This window comes from Onychostoma macrolepis, chromosome 15 (assembly GCF_012432095.1).
Source record: "Onychostoma macrolepis isolate SWU-2019 chromosome 15, ASM1243209v1, whole genome shotgun sequence".
Taxonomy (NCBI): Eukaryota; Metazoa; Chordata; class Actinopteri; order Cypriniformes; family Cyprinidae; genus Onychostoma; species Onychostoma macrolepis.
Window position 1 is genome coordinate 9,671,118 of NC_081169.1, and position 15,083 is coordinate 9,686,200.

The following is a 15,083-nucleotide window of genomic DNA, read 5'->3' on the forward strand; positions in this document are numbered from 1 at the left end:
ACGTGGATGTTTCAGAGAATTATTACAGAGGCAGCTGATGTTAATAAAATAATTTGCAGCTTTACTTGCAAACTACATTTCCTGTTCATCAATAAGGTGAGAAATATATAAACCTAAATATCCTTGATTGAATTAAATTAATTGCAAAGTGTAGTGTAGTAGTAGGAATAGAATTTGTTTGCGTGTATGCTAATGATGACAGTAGCGCACACAAAATAGTTAGCTGTACAAAATATCTGTTCCGTGCTCTGGGCCACCTCTTCCAGCCGGGCCAGGGACGGCAAAATGAACCGCGCTCGGAGCGATCACACTAGTCAAACGAACCGTGCTTTGGGGGTCAAACGCACTCGGGCATGGTTCAAAATGCCTAGTGTGAGTACATCCTAAATGCAATTGTCCTGTGGCTGCTCTTTTTATTTATTAATTCCAGGGTACTCAATATTTTGTCCAGTGCTCCCAACTACCAGTGATGTGTATAAATTCCATGTGATGTAAACTTAAATGTGTAGACTTTATAATCTAGAAGAAAAGGCCAAAAGCTGTCACTGGGGTGGTACCTTTTCAAAAGGTACAAATATACATAATTTAGTGAAAGTGAGGTTATTCACTCACCCCACTTACAATCCCTGCCGGACCTGAGACTCAAACCCGCGACCTTTGGGTTAAGAGTCCGACGATTTAGGTACTAATATGTAACTTACGTACACCATTTAGTTGGTAAATAAGGTACAAAGGTATACCTTTTGGTGCTGCCCCATTGACAGCTTTTGTAAAAAAAAATTTCTGAGAGTGTAATAAATATTAGTTATTCAAGAAATACAACCCTAAAAATTATCAATTTAGTACAAGTATACTCTCATTTACTTCCTATCAAGTGCCTCGAACAACACTTGTACGTATCTTTTTAGTATTTAACTCCGTTAACCTTGCAAATATACAAATACAGTACTTAGTTCTTTGTCAAAAGTGCTTATTGGTGCATTCCCTTACTTTCATCCAATCAGATCAGAGCTTGTCGTGTTTGTATAAAATATGCACAAGGTGGTCATTGAACAATCTGAGACCAAGTAATAGATAACAGTTTTATACTATTGCAGAAGAGAAATAGCTGTTTGACTCATAAGCCACTAAAGCAGCTCCATTAATTGCAGACAGATTCTGAACATACTTTGCCCAGTTTAGTAAGTGCCTCAAGTGACTGTGTGACTGTTTTCGCCCGAGGCCGCCTGCTGCTGTCAAGCATGTTTAGAGGTTGGTTAGAAGTTGTGGTAGCAGGCCGGGTGTGGACTATAATCTTTGGCAGCAGCTCAAGCCTCTGGAAATAGACAAGATGGAGGGTTGTTGACTTTCTTGTGGAAGCTTCAGGGAGAGGGAGGGAGTATTTCGAGCGGAAGGCCACGGCCCAGGGTCCGTCTCTTCCTTTGGATGAGGTGGAGGTTAGCCACATGTGCTCTGAAGGGAACACATGGGAATCCTTAGGCGGTGGGAAAAACAGGAACTGGGTTGGAAAGGTGTTGTTTTGGGTATGGAGTGTAGTAATTCTCTATATTCTTTCTCTTTCCTTTTGTCTCAGTTTGTCTCTTCCTGTCGTCTCTCTGATGTCGTGTCTGGGTTTCTCACACTCCTCGCTGTTGCACTATAAATGGTTTTCCTTTTTCGTATCACAACGTCAGCATGATCTTTCCTTAAAGCCCCCATATACTCAATTTGGTGCTCTGGTCAAGTCACGTCACGTCACCTTTATTTGTATAGCACTTCATACAACAGATTTACTTAACAAGCAGCTTTAGAACATGAAAAAAGTCACTTTCAATTAGAGTTATAACTTCAATTTCTACTGTAAAGTAGCTTTACAGTGTGTCCACATATTTACTTGCGTCTGATTTCGATGAACAAGAATGAACCATGAGAAGATTTTCACATCAAGTATGTGGGAGCTACAGAGCCAAATATATTACATACCTATTATGTACCTATAATGTAACCACCATGGCCAACGGTTAAAAGGTGTTTACCAGCCAAAGCAAGGTTTTACGGAAAGTTTGCAAGCTGTTTCAAACTATCAAAATGAACGGCAAACAAACTTCATTTTTGGCATAATGAAATTACATCACACCCGTTCGTTCTCTGATTCTCTGACACGTCCTGGCCAGGAGTTCTATATTGCTGAAAATATCCAGGTTTTGGCTTTATTATACTTGCTGAAGTTAGTGATCAAAAAGTAGCTTGACCAATAACTTACAGGCATTGCATATAATCGACCAATCATGAGAAGATGGGATCTACAGAGAACGGTCAAAGTGATGCAAATACGCATACATATTGTATAACCTTTTACCTACCTATTATGTAATCACCATGGACCAGTGGTAGTTTGAATGTGTTTACTAGCCACAGTGGACTTTTCTGTAAAGTCCGATTTATCAAGCTGTTTGAACTCCAGAAACAAACTCTAAAAAAGGGGTCTCCGACCCTGCTTCTGGAGGGCTGCCATCCTGCAGATTTCAGCTCCAACCCCAATCAAATTACTTGAACCAGATAAACAAGGTGTTCACAGGTACTTGGTAATTACAGGCAGGTGTGTTGGAGCAGTGTTGGAACTGAAGTCTAGAGGATGGTGGATTGGAGATCCCTTCTCTCAAACTCTGGTCCTGGAGGGCCACTGTCCTGCAGAGTTTAGCTCCAACCAGGTCCAACACACTTGCCTGGAAGTTTCTAATAAATCTGAAGACCTTGATTACTTTGGTTCAGGTGTGTTTAAATTAGGGTTGTAGCTACACAGTGGCCCTCCAGGAACTGAATTTGACACCTCTGCACTAAACGAACTTGCTTTTGAAGTTTATTTTGTTCAAAATTGCGTCATATCAGTTCGTTCTTTGGAAAATCCCACCAAACTCCACCATGACTTGGATGTGAGACCAACATACTGTTCTGGTTGAACCTTAAACCTAGTTTTACTTATTTACAGGATTCTTTACACATGAATGCCTTTTTTTTCAGTGTGCTATGTATGTGCCGATATCAGCCATGATTTCATGTTCCATTGTGGAAATTCCCAACTGACTTTCTCCAGCGCCGTTCATCAGGTTCCTGGAGTCAGGTTCGGTATGCTGGTTGTGATGGCTTCCAGCTCATTGAGTTGTATGACATGCGTTGAATGGCACATTATAAAGTATTCAGGAGATCTGCTTCACTGATAAGCCCCTATGCATTTGACTGACATTATCAAGCCTACGTCCCACACTCCTTTGACCTGCGGTATGGGGCGGCTATATCTTTTTTCATCCTTGTTGTTCTGTCATTCATTATATGTAACACTGCACCTTCGTCATGCTATTGACTGTGCCCAGCTTTCTCATTTCAAACTCACTCCAAGTTGGCTTGTTCAGGTAGCTAATCTTCTCATGCCAGGTAGTTGTTCGGTGCCAAGTGGGATTTTGCTCTACAATGATTGGCAGACGATGGCTGTAATGCAGAAGTGCTCGGGTATCACACCTGACTAGCTCTCAGGATTATATCACAGCACGGTCACAGCTGTCAACTCAAAATGAAAAGTAACCATGCAAATCCACCACACCAGTTCTCATGCTAATTACCACAAATGGGTTCTGCGCGACACTGCGTCGGAATCCCCCTGCAAGATCTTCATCAAAGAGCTGCTCCACTGCGTCTTCTGCTGCGCTACATGCCTGGTGATTAAAAGGCAGTGGATGTAAATTATTTTTGTTGGTTTATAACATCGCCATTTGGTTTTAAAAATGCACCAGGCCTTAAGGGATCACGGCATAGAGTTTTGATCCTTTTATTTCTCTTGAGGGCCAATGCCAATGTTTATCAAGGTTTTATTGTATTAAAAACAGTGCAATATTACATGAGCCTTAGGATAAACCAGGCTGTTTTTTGCTAATGTACCTATAAAGTATCAAAGTAGACTTCATCTTTGAATGTAAAATGAGTTGCAAAGTTTTACACATGGGCTATGGGTTTTCTGCTGGATTCTCTCTAGTTTGTACACTGCAGAATTGGTTTTCTTAATTGGTATTTTTGTCTTGTTTTCCATTACAAAGATCTTAACATTCTTGAATCTAGATAGATTTACTTGAGAAAAAACAACAACAACAAAAAAAAACAAAAAAACACTTAAGTTATTAAGTCTTGCTACCTGAAATATTTATCAACATTTTTATAGTTTTTGCTTAAAACAAGAAAAATCTTCTGCCAATGGGGTAAGCAAAATAATCTAAATTTAAAGGGGAAACAAGATTTTTTTTTTGCCCCATTCGCAGATATTTTTCCTTGTTTTAAGCAAAAAGTAACACAATTTTGATATATTTTTCAGGAAACATAAAATCTTAAATAAATTTTCTTTTCAAGTAAACATATCTTGATTTAAGAATGTTGTATTACAAAACAAGACAAAAATACTAAATATATATATATTTTTTTTCAGTGTAAAAAAAACTTTATTCAACATCAGCCTCTTTGCAAAGCCAGAACACACTGTAACATAAAAACAAATTTTGAAACATAGTTAAAAAAATACAGTTGACCCAAAAATTAAAATTCTGTTATCATTTACTGTTATCAATGTCTTTTCAAACATGTATGACTTTTTTTCTTCTGTGGAACATAAGAAGATAAAATGAAAGTCATTGGGGTCCAAACAACATTGGACCCCTTTGATGTTCATTGTATGGACCAAAAAATAACTGACTGAGTGACACAAGTTTATGAACAACGAATGGGCATTACGAACGTTGGCGTAATTGTGGGCTGTCGTGTGCATTAATCTGACATTAAAAAATCGCAAATTTCGTAACTAACCATTTTCCCCGCATCATATCAGTAAATGGTTGTTTTGGACATAAGATACATTTCTGGTAATGAAAACCTACGTTATATTTACGTATTGTTTTGAACTTTTTATTTCAAAAGTTCCAGGAAAATTTGATCTCCTAAAACAACACAAACAACATAAAACCTCTAGAAACTGCTCGGAAGCCTTACGGCAGCAGAGTTACGAAAATTAAAAGCTCTTCTCTGCAACAACAGGAAATCTTCAAAATGCAGCTGGCAGAAGCAAAGAACACCCCCGCCCCACCTTGACGTGCAAAACTTGCACAAATAAGAGAGGAGTTCCCTGGTGGGTACACCTGCAAAAGTGCCACCATCAGGGACCCTTGCAGATGGCTCTTCATTAACATGATGACCGCCGATCTTAGTAGCTCATCTCAAAGTTGGATTCTCCAAGTTTGTCCATGAGCCAAAAATCTATGAAGGATGTTGTGGTTGTTATGAGCAGCTGTAATGTGGTGAAGGCTGTTAACAACAGGAAAAGATAAATATTACATTAGCAGAGTGTAGTGGATACATATAGATGGGTTATAAATGAGGCTAATCAATGTTTCTTTCTCTCTTTGTTTTGTCCAGTTTCCTGAATGTGGCTTTTATGGGATCTATGACAAGATCCTCCTCTTCAAGCATGACACCAGCAGCAGTAACATTCTGCAGCTGGTCAAGGCTGTGTCGGACATCCAGGAGGGGGACCTGGTGGAAGTTGTTTTGTCCGGTAAGTCAATTAGTATTAACCAATAGCTCAAAAGGCATTCAAACATGCAGCAATAAAGCTAGAAGTCATTCATTATTAAGATATGATGATTTCTGGTGACATGAAATGAATGATAGTGACCACTGGCCTGTGGAGACATTTTTACACCCCCTCCCATTTCATATTTTGGCAATTTGAATACATCTCACTCTCTTTACCATACTTGTTTGAATTCATTTAAATTTAAACTGTATACAATTATTAATACGTTGTAATAAATTTTGCACAGTCTATATAATGTAAGAGTATATAATAATAATAATAATGTCTAATTTTTTTCTCATTTTTTTAATAATACTTTGTTGTTTTTGTTAAATAAACTATTAAATTAATTTTCATTAATTTAAATAAAATCAAATATAAATCTTAGATAAAAATGAGAAATTTCTTGGCAACTAGCTATAGTAATATATGTTTAGGATGAAGTACCAAAATGACTAAAACCAAAACTGAAATACATATAACTTAAAGGTAAATCAAATAAATATGATAATAATAAATATTAATATTAAAATGTTAACACAAAACAAAATAAATCAATTAAAACGACAAAAACACAAAATAAAATGACAGAAACTTAAATGAATGAAAAGGAAAACTGAACATATAAAAATCAAAGATATTATAATATATAGTAAATTATTTGAATGCATCTGGGGATGATGACAATGTCCAAAGATTTTTATTTTTATTTTTAAAATGAATAGATACGTTTTTTTTTTTTTTTGGGGGTTTCAAGATAACTCTGGAACATAAATCCACGTTTTGTATTCTTGTATTGATTCTTGATTTTAAAGTCACAGTTCCTTGAAGTACTGAAGTGATATATATCAACAGTATATGACAAAGCAATTTCCTGGAGGTATACACACTTTTTTTTTTTTACAATGTTAAAATGGCTATAATGTCAATAACTAAAATCACAACACGATGCTTTTAACAAGAAGTCACGTCACTGAACTGAACGGATGTGACCTAGATCTTATCTCATTTGGTGTATTTTAACATTTTATCTGGAGAAACTCACACTGCTCCAGTTATTTGTCAGTGTTAGCCTGATGTCCAAGAGCCAAAGTTGAAGATCAAATGTAATCAGTAGAAGTGTTGTGAGAGTATGTTGAAATAACAGATTTGATAGAGATGTGGTCACACAGCTGGAAATCATGCAAATTTGCAAAGTTTGCATAAGAATATTTTCAGATCGAGTCTCAATACCTGAAAATATTTTAAAGAATGTACACTAGAAGTTTGTAGTAAAAAGTTGACAGTAAAAGGTTTTGTAAAATTAATAAAAAAATAACAGAGATCTGTTGGAAATTGTATTTTCAAACTTTAAAATGTTGCAAAAACAACTCCCTATACATTTACTGTAGTTTTAGGGACCATAATGGCGTATTGTTTCCTTCAATTTATTACTCAATTTGGTCTTAAAATGTCTCAAATTTACCTTCATGAAACCTGCAGGTTTGAATGATATTTGAGCGGTTAGCACTAATGTCTCCTGTTTGTGATTTTGTTGTGTGTTCTGCAGCTGCTGCTACATCCGAGGACTTCCAGATTCGTCCTCATGCGTTAAACGTGCACTCGTATCGCGCACCGGCGTTCTGCGATCACTGCGGCGAGATGCTTTTCGGCCTGGTGCGTCAAGGACTCAAATGCGATGGTGGGGACTCTATCTCTCACAATTTGTATTCTTCATACTGCACTGGTTTTCGTTAGCTAGTTCATAGCTAGACTTGTTGTGAGCTGTCATGCAACTTCATTTATTTTCCATGTCCCAACTATCTCCATCTATGTCCAAGAATGTTTGGACTTAAGTGTGATAAATTTCCACAGTGTCAAACTTTTTGCCCTCTAACTGTCTCCCCCTGCAGGTTGTGGACTGAATTACCACAAGCGCTGCGCTTTTAGCATTCCCAATAACTGCAGCGGGGCAAGGAAGCGGCGGCTGTCCACTACGTCCCTCACCAGCAGTCAGTCTCTGCGTCTGTCCACTGCAGAGTCCCTCAGTAGTCTCAACAGCAGCGTGACGTCTGAAGAAGCCAGTCTCATCCGATCACACACCCAGATGGTACAGCACACATTCAATTCCATGTTCTAAGAAACATGCTGTATGTTCCTCAGTAAAAACCACAGCTTTTGAGGGGACAGATTAAAATAAGAAATGTGCAAAATGAATACACGTAAAAATTGTACATCTTGATTTTAAGTGTATTTTTTTTTAGTGTTGTTGTTTTTTTTTTTTTTTTTTTAGAATTTACATTTTTATGTTTATGTATACTGGCAGTCAAAAGTTTAAGTAATACGTTTTTGAAAGAAGTCTTTTATGCTTACCAAAGGTTGAATTTATTTGATCAAAAGTGCAGTAAAAAGTTCAGTCATTATAGATATATACATATATTATGTAAATAAAAACTTTTATTTTGGATGCGATTAATTGCGATTAATTGTTTGACAGCACTAAATATTTAATATTTCACTAAATCAGCACATTAGAATGATATATATATATATATTCTATCCATCCATCCATCTCTCTCTCTCTCACTCTATATATACATATAGAACAAATGAATTTTTATTGAATTATTTTAAGCATTTATCAATCTCAGTTCATATTTATTTCAACATTTACTAATACATTATTAAAATCAAAAGTTTCCTCTGTTAATATTAATTAATGGACTTGAGCAACATTAACTAACAATGAACAGTAGTATTTTTTTGTATTACTTACTGTTAAAAAAGATGACTAAATACTGTAACAAATGTATTGTTCATTTTTAGTTAATATTAGTCAATGCATTACTTAATGTGACTTAACTAACGAATCTTATTGTAAAGTGTTACCATAAAAATATAATTTACTATATTTAGTAATAATATACATAGATTTTTAAATTACTGTAACTTTAACATAATGGAATATTAATGTTTAATTTAATAATATCATATCTTGTAAATATCATGTTGATCTGTCTCCAGCCCCGCACCCCCAGTGAGGCCAGGCGCTTTTACACCGGACGGCCCGTCCACCTGGACAAGATCCTCATGACTAAAGTGAAGGTCCCGCACACGTTTGCCGTTCACTCGTACACGCGTCCCACCGTGTGTCAGTACTGCAAGAGACTGCTGAGAGGACTCTTCCGCCAGGGACTCCAGTGCAAAGGTCTGACAATCCTGCTCAATAATCCATCCTGAATTACAAATTAGTACTACAACAGCTGGGAAATTGGATTCATTCATGTTGTATTAGTGAATTCCACGCTTACAAGGTGATGACTTTTAAGAGTATAAAGGACTATCTTACTGACCACAAGCTTTTGAACGATAATGTAGTACAGTATTAATTTAAAATAAGTAATTAAAATAATTAAAAAAAAATTCTATAGTCAAGTAGCAGACTTATTTATATGTATTCTACATACATACTGTATTAATTACATTTAAAAGATTTATAATAATTTAAAACATATTCATCTGTAATATTTATATTTGTTATAATTTTCAATATTTGATTTTATGACACCTGTTTTTTTTTTTTTTTCTTTTTTAAGACTGCAAGTTCAACTGCCACAAGCGATGTGCATACAAGGTCCCAAATGACTGCTTAGGAGAGACTCTCGGTAATGAGTGTGAGAGAAACATTGTTGATATGATGGACATTGTTAACACATTTGGAATATTTGCACTGTCTTCTGCTTATGCAAACATGTAATTGTTTGTCACTTCATGGTGCTTGTGTGTATTCCCATCTGTCTGTCTCTCAGACATATTAAGTCCAAGCACAGACACAGAGGTGCCGATGGACTACAGTAATGAGTATTCTGACACTGATAAGTCGTCTCTAATGGATGACTCAGACGAGGCCTGCAGTATCCCCGGGTCTTTCTCCCCAGACAGCAGCCAGGATGGAGCCAGTGGAGACCAGAGGTAGTAAGACAGGTTTCAGACACACAGACAAAATGATGGCCTAGTCACCGTAAACACAAAATTGGAAAGAATAATAATAGAGTTTTATGTGACTCAAGCTCATTGGAAATATGTGACTGCCTACATTTCACAAATGTACACAAATGTACCTATATACATTTCAATGCTGAAATGAACACCAGTGACAACAAAATAGCAACAACTTTTGTTCCTTTACACACAAATTATGATTTCAGAAGTCATATTAGCAATAAATAAAGGCTTATTTTTGCACGGTTCATTGCACAATTCTATGTTCTGACATTAAAACATTTTTACCAAAGTTTTTGATTTGAAATCTAATACATTTTATTATTTGCATACCATAGCCAGCTCCATATGTACGGCTTTTCTGACATAGTAAACTTGCTTGATAGCTCACCCGGTTGAGCATTGAACTTGCGATACGGAGCGCTCTGGTATGAATCTTGTAATAGAAGAGACACGACACTCCGCAAAAGAGCTCAAAGCCTTGCGTAAGGAAGCTAAAATGGCATTGTTGCTTCAGCAGATGTGTTTTTATCTCTATCTTTATCTTTATCTCTATATCTTAATACTATCAGTTAAGTTTATGGCTGGGTTACTTTAGGGCTGCTATTTATTTATTTATTTATTTATTTTTTATAAGCGTGATTAACACAGTTTAGTGCCACTTACCAGACATTTCATTTCTGAAATGCTGTGATGTGTACAAATAAACAATGTAATAACTGAGAAAATGAGAAAACTAAGAAAATTAAACACTATTTTGCGTCACTCACAGCACATTTTACCCGAAACTGCTATGAAACCTGCTATAAGAAGCATAATATAATTTTGCAACTATTCTGTACCCACAGGCATGTTATTTTTATGACACTGTGCTGTTTATAAACCCCCATCTGCAATGGAGAAAAAGTGATATCACTGATAAGCGCGTATTGTGGACATATGTGACCATGAACCACAAAACCAGTCATAAGTGTCAATTTTTCGAAATTGAGATTTATACATCATCTGAAAGCTGAATAAATAAGCGTTATGGTTTGTTAGGATCGGACAATATTTGGCCAAGATACAACTATTTGAAAATCTGGAATCCGAGGGTGCAAAAAAATCTAAATACTGAGAAAATTGCATTTAAAGCTGTCCAAATTAAGTTCTTAGCAATGCATATTACTAATCAAAAATTAAGTTTTAATATATTTACGGTAGGAAATTTACAAAATATCTTCATAGAACATGATCTTTACTTAATATCCTAATGATTTTTGGCATAAAATAAAAATGGATAATTTTGACCCATACAATTTATTGTTGGCTATTGCTACAAATTAACCCCAGCAACGTAAGACTGGTTTTGTGGTCCAGGGTCACATATCATCTGAAAAGTGCAATGAAATAATGTCTATTCGAACTAACTATCTCAGATTTTGAGTCATGAGTCGTGTATTTCCAATGAGCCATGTACAAATCATATACATCAAAATTACCAGGTGTACAAGCCCTTCATATTCTCATATTGCAGGTCAGTTTCCCTTTGCAATAAAATGAACTGACCAATAATACATTAGCTTCACAATTCATATTGTTTTGGTGCATCTTTCTTTGTACGAATAGCTTTTATTCAGCATGCAGTTGCCTGCATACCTCAACGACTGTCACACACCAGGATTCTCTTATAAGATCTCATGATTTATGACGTGTGCTGTGATGTTTCCCCAGTGCTAATATTCCTCTGATGAGAGTAGTGCAGTCGATCAGGCAGACCACACGTCGCTCTAGCACAGCCATCAAGGAAGGCTGGATGGTGCACTACAGCAACAAGGACACACTGGTACTTCCTTTGACTGCTGGCTGACCTGAAAGGGATAATTTACCCAAAAACGAATATTTTGACCTCATTTGCTCACTCTCATTTAGTTACAAACCTGTATGACTTTTTTCTTTAGAACCGAAAAGGGGATCTTTTGAAGAGCATCTTACATTTACCAATAAATCTTCGAAATAGTTTTAGAATACTTAGATTACTTCAGAAGACTTCACAATAGAATGTAGAAATCAATTACCAATGTATTAATTAAAAAATAAAAATAGATAAATATTTTCAAATTCACAAATAAATAGACATATTTTAATACTTCAATATTTATTTTGTTTAATATGATTTTCAGTGTTTCATTGATAAATGATTCTAAAATGTTGTCCTTATTTGTAAGTCGCTTTGGATAAAAGTGTCTGTTAAATGTAAAATGCAATATATATATATATATAATGCGTGTGTGTGTGTACTGTATGTATGTATATATATATATATATATATATATATATATATATATATATATATATATATATATATATATATATATATATATATATATATATATATATATATATATATATATACATACACATACACACACATGCACACACATAATAATAATACTGTAATTAATACTGTATTATTTTATTTTATTAATCTGACATTTTAAAGATATCTATTTGCCAGATTGCCGGTCATTTATCTACTTACATTTTCATTTTTGAATTAATAAATTGATAATTGATTTCCTAATTACTTAATACATATTATTTATTTGTACATATTTATTTAATGGTTTAAATTTCAGTAATTTGGCCCTCCATAATAGTCCTGCATAGTAATATAGAGCAGTAGTTGTATGGACCACTTTAATGTATTTATTTATTCATTCATTCATTGAAGTGTTTTGAGTCTTAAACCCCATTGTAAATATTAGTGTCATTATGTAGAAAATAGTGACAAGGATTTTCTTCATTTAAATTGTGTTCTACAGTGTTTGAACAATATAAAGATGAGTAAATGATGTTCCGGTAATTTTTTTTTTTTTTTTGTGTGAACTATTCTTTCAGCACAGCCAGAGTTTTCTGTCTAGTCTATACACTATCCTTACCTCACTTCCAAACACCCTATTGATATTTCTTTATGTGTTCTGCATCAATCTGCACACTTGCGCTATAATATCAGCAACTCTTCAGCTTTTAGATCACAGGCTATTCTGAGCGTCCCCTGCAGGAGTGGGTATTGATTTGTAGGAATGAATAGCAGTAAATGTCACTCATAGTGTTTGGTGCTTCTAGACGAGTATTTTCACAAAGAATGGGGAAAAATTGGCTGAGGCATTTTCTCAAAATTGATATATTGACCTGTTCTCAGCCTCCTGTAAAACTTCTGAATTTCTGTGTAGCATTTTACTTCTCTTTAGCCTTTTCTTTCTAACTTTCCTCCTGATTTTCTCTTGCGTCCTCCTCTTCTCTTCAGCTCTGTTTACACTTCACTTTCTTCCTCATGTCTGCTGGGGTGAAGCTGACCCCAGCACCAACTCCTTGTTGAGCTATGACCTCTGACCTCTCACCCCACCCTCCAACAGAGGAAGAAACACTACTGGCGCCTGGACTGCAAATGCATCATCCTATTTCAAAACGACACCACCAACAAATACTACAAGGTAGAATCTCACTTTCTTTTGTGGTTTAGTGACTGTTTATTATGAAAGCCTGTTTCCGCCATGGCATGAAAAAAAAAAAAAAATAGTACATTTTTTATCTCACAATTCTGACTTTTATTCTCATAATTCCGAGTTTATGTCTCCAAATTCCAACTTTTTCTTGTGATTCTGAGAATTGCGAGGTATGAATTCAGAACTGTGAGATGATAAAAAAAAGTTGTAAAAAGCAATTTTACATTTTTTTTATTCCATGTTGGAAACAAAAAACAATTGCAAGGATGTAAACTTGAAATTGCAAGAACAACATTTAGAACTTTCAGTTTATATCTCGTAATTCAGACTTTTTTTTTTTTTTTTTTTTTTTGCAATTTTGAGAAAAAAATCTGAATTGTGGCATATAAAAATTCAGAAGCTTGGAATTTAAAGAACAAAAGTTAGAATTTTTAGAGTTAGAGTTTATGTCTTGCAGTTCTGAGTTTATATCTTACAATTCCAACTTTCTTTTCTCAGAATTGCAAGAAAAAAGTCAAAATTGTGGTATAAACTTAGAACAGTTCTGGATTTCAAAATCATGAGATATAAACAGAAAAATCGTGACTGTCTCAGAGCTGCAAGAAAAAAGTCAGAACTCAGAATTCTAACTTTTCTTTTCACAGTTCAGTTTACATCTCGCAATTCTGTTTTTTTTTTGTTTTTTTTCACTTCTGCCACAGAATAAAAAATAAAATAAAAAGGTAATTGAGACCTTTTTCTTTACAATTCTGAATTTATATCTCACAATTATGACATTTTCATAATTGCGAAAAAATAGTCAGAATTATAAGATAAAAAGTCGCAATCACTTTTTCTTTTTCTTTTTTTGTTTTTATATATGTATGTACAGTATTTATTTATTATTTTTTCCATCCTTCTCATGGTGGAAACAAGCTTCCCATCGTTTATAGACATTGTGAGCTAAATTGCACATGAAAAAGGAGTTAATGTGTGTGTAGAAATGTCACATTACATTATGCATTATGCGTTCACAGTGACAGATGAAGCATGAATATTCTGGATTCATGAAATAATGCATTATGAATGGTTTTCACAAGCTTGTTGGCCATTAGGGTGACTTCACATGTAGAATTACCTGGTTTGATGTATCATTTCAGTTAATTATCTCAACACTGGCATTAACCTAGACCCTGCTTTTAAATTAACCTTGGTGCATATTGTCTGCATGATTGAGGGTGTAATTTGCCCCTTTGCCTCCCTCCGCAGGAGATCCCCCTCTCAGAAATCCTGGAGGTTCGCCCAGCAGGTGATTTCTCTCTTGTCCCTCCTGGCACAAGCCCCCACTGCTTTGAGATCATGACGGGTACCATGATCTACTTTGTTGGTGAAGACCCCAACACCACCCCGTCTCCGTCATCCAGTGTGTCTGGTCTGCCCATCTCCACCAGCCCCAGTAGTGTTGCGCCCAACAGTGGGGTGGGACGAGAGTTTGCCAAAGGATGGGAGACTGCTATACGTCAAGCCCTCATGCCAGTCATCTTCCAAGACAACCCTCCAGCAAAAGGTCATACTCCTCACCGTAAGTGAGATTAATTCTGGAAGAAAGGTGTGATTCTGCATACATAATCATAATAGGGTAACGTCACTGTTATGAAACCTAAATTGACTATTCAAAAATACACGAATGAATGAATGTAACAAATAAATAAATACATATATAAAATGAATGATTGAATGAATGTCATTATTTATTATATAAATTATATATATATATATATATATATATATATATATATATATATATATATTATTATTTTATTTATATTTATATTATTATTTTTACAGATATTTTGATCTTATTTAACAGTGCATATTAGTGCACATCAAATGAAAACCACAAAAACGTTTTTTAAAAGATAGATAGATATATTGATTGATAGTTAAATAGATATATGGTTCATATCAGCAAGTTTCATATCAACATGAAGAAGTTACAGTTTTTAAGAATTTTGCCTTTTATTTTTAACATTGAAATTTTTATT

The 15,083-nt window shown here is 35.0% G+C and overlaps 1 protein-coding gene across 1 annotated transcript in view; it reads left to right on the plus strand.

The window, feature by feature from the left end:
* Positions 1 to 15,083, plus strand: part of prkd2 (protein kinase D2) — a 39,580-nt gene that overhangs the window by 16,742 nt on the left and 7,755 nt on the right. The window contains exons 2-10 of the mRNA XM_058744790.1: positions 5,431 to 5,569; positions 7,140 to 7,271; positions 7,483 to 7,679; positions 8,594 to 8,777; positions 9,166 to 9,234; positions 9,379 to 9,541; positions 11,285 to 11,396; positions 12,970 to 13,047; positions 14,308 to 14,620. Of these exons, the coding sequence (XP_058600773.1) occupies positions 5,431 to 5,569; positions 7,140 to 7,271; positions 7,483 to 7,679; positions 8,594 to 8,777; positions 9,166 to 9,234; positions 9,379 to 9,541; positions 11,285 to 11,396; positions 12,970 to 13,047; positions 14,308 to 14,620 (1,387 nt within the window). The remainder of the gene's footprint in view (positions 1 to 5,430; positions 5,570 to 7,139; positions 7,272 to 7,482; positions 7,680 to 8,593; positions 8,778 to 9,165; positions 9,235 to 9,378; positions 9,542 to 11,284; positions 11,397 to 12,969; positions 13,048 to 14,307; positions 14,621 to 15,083) is intronic.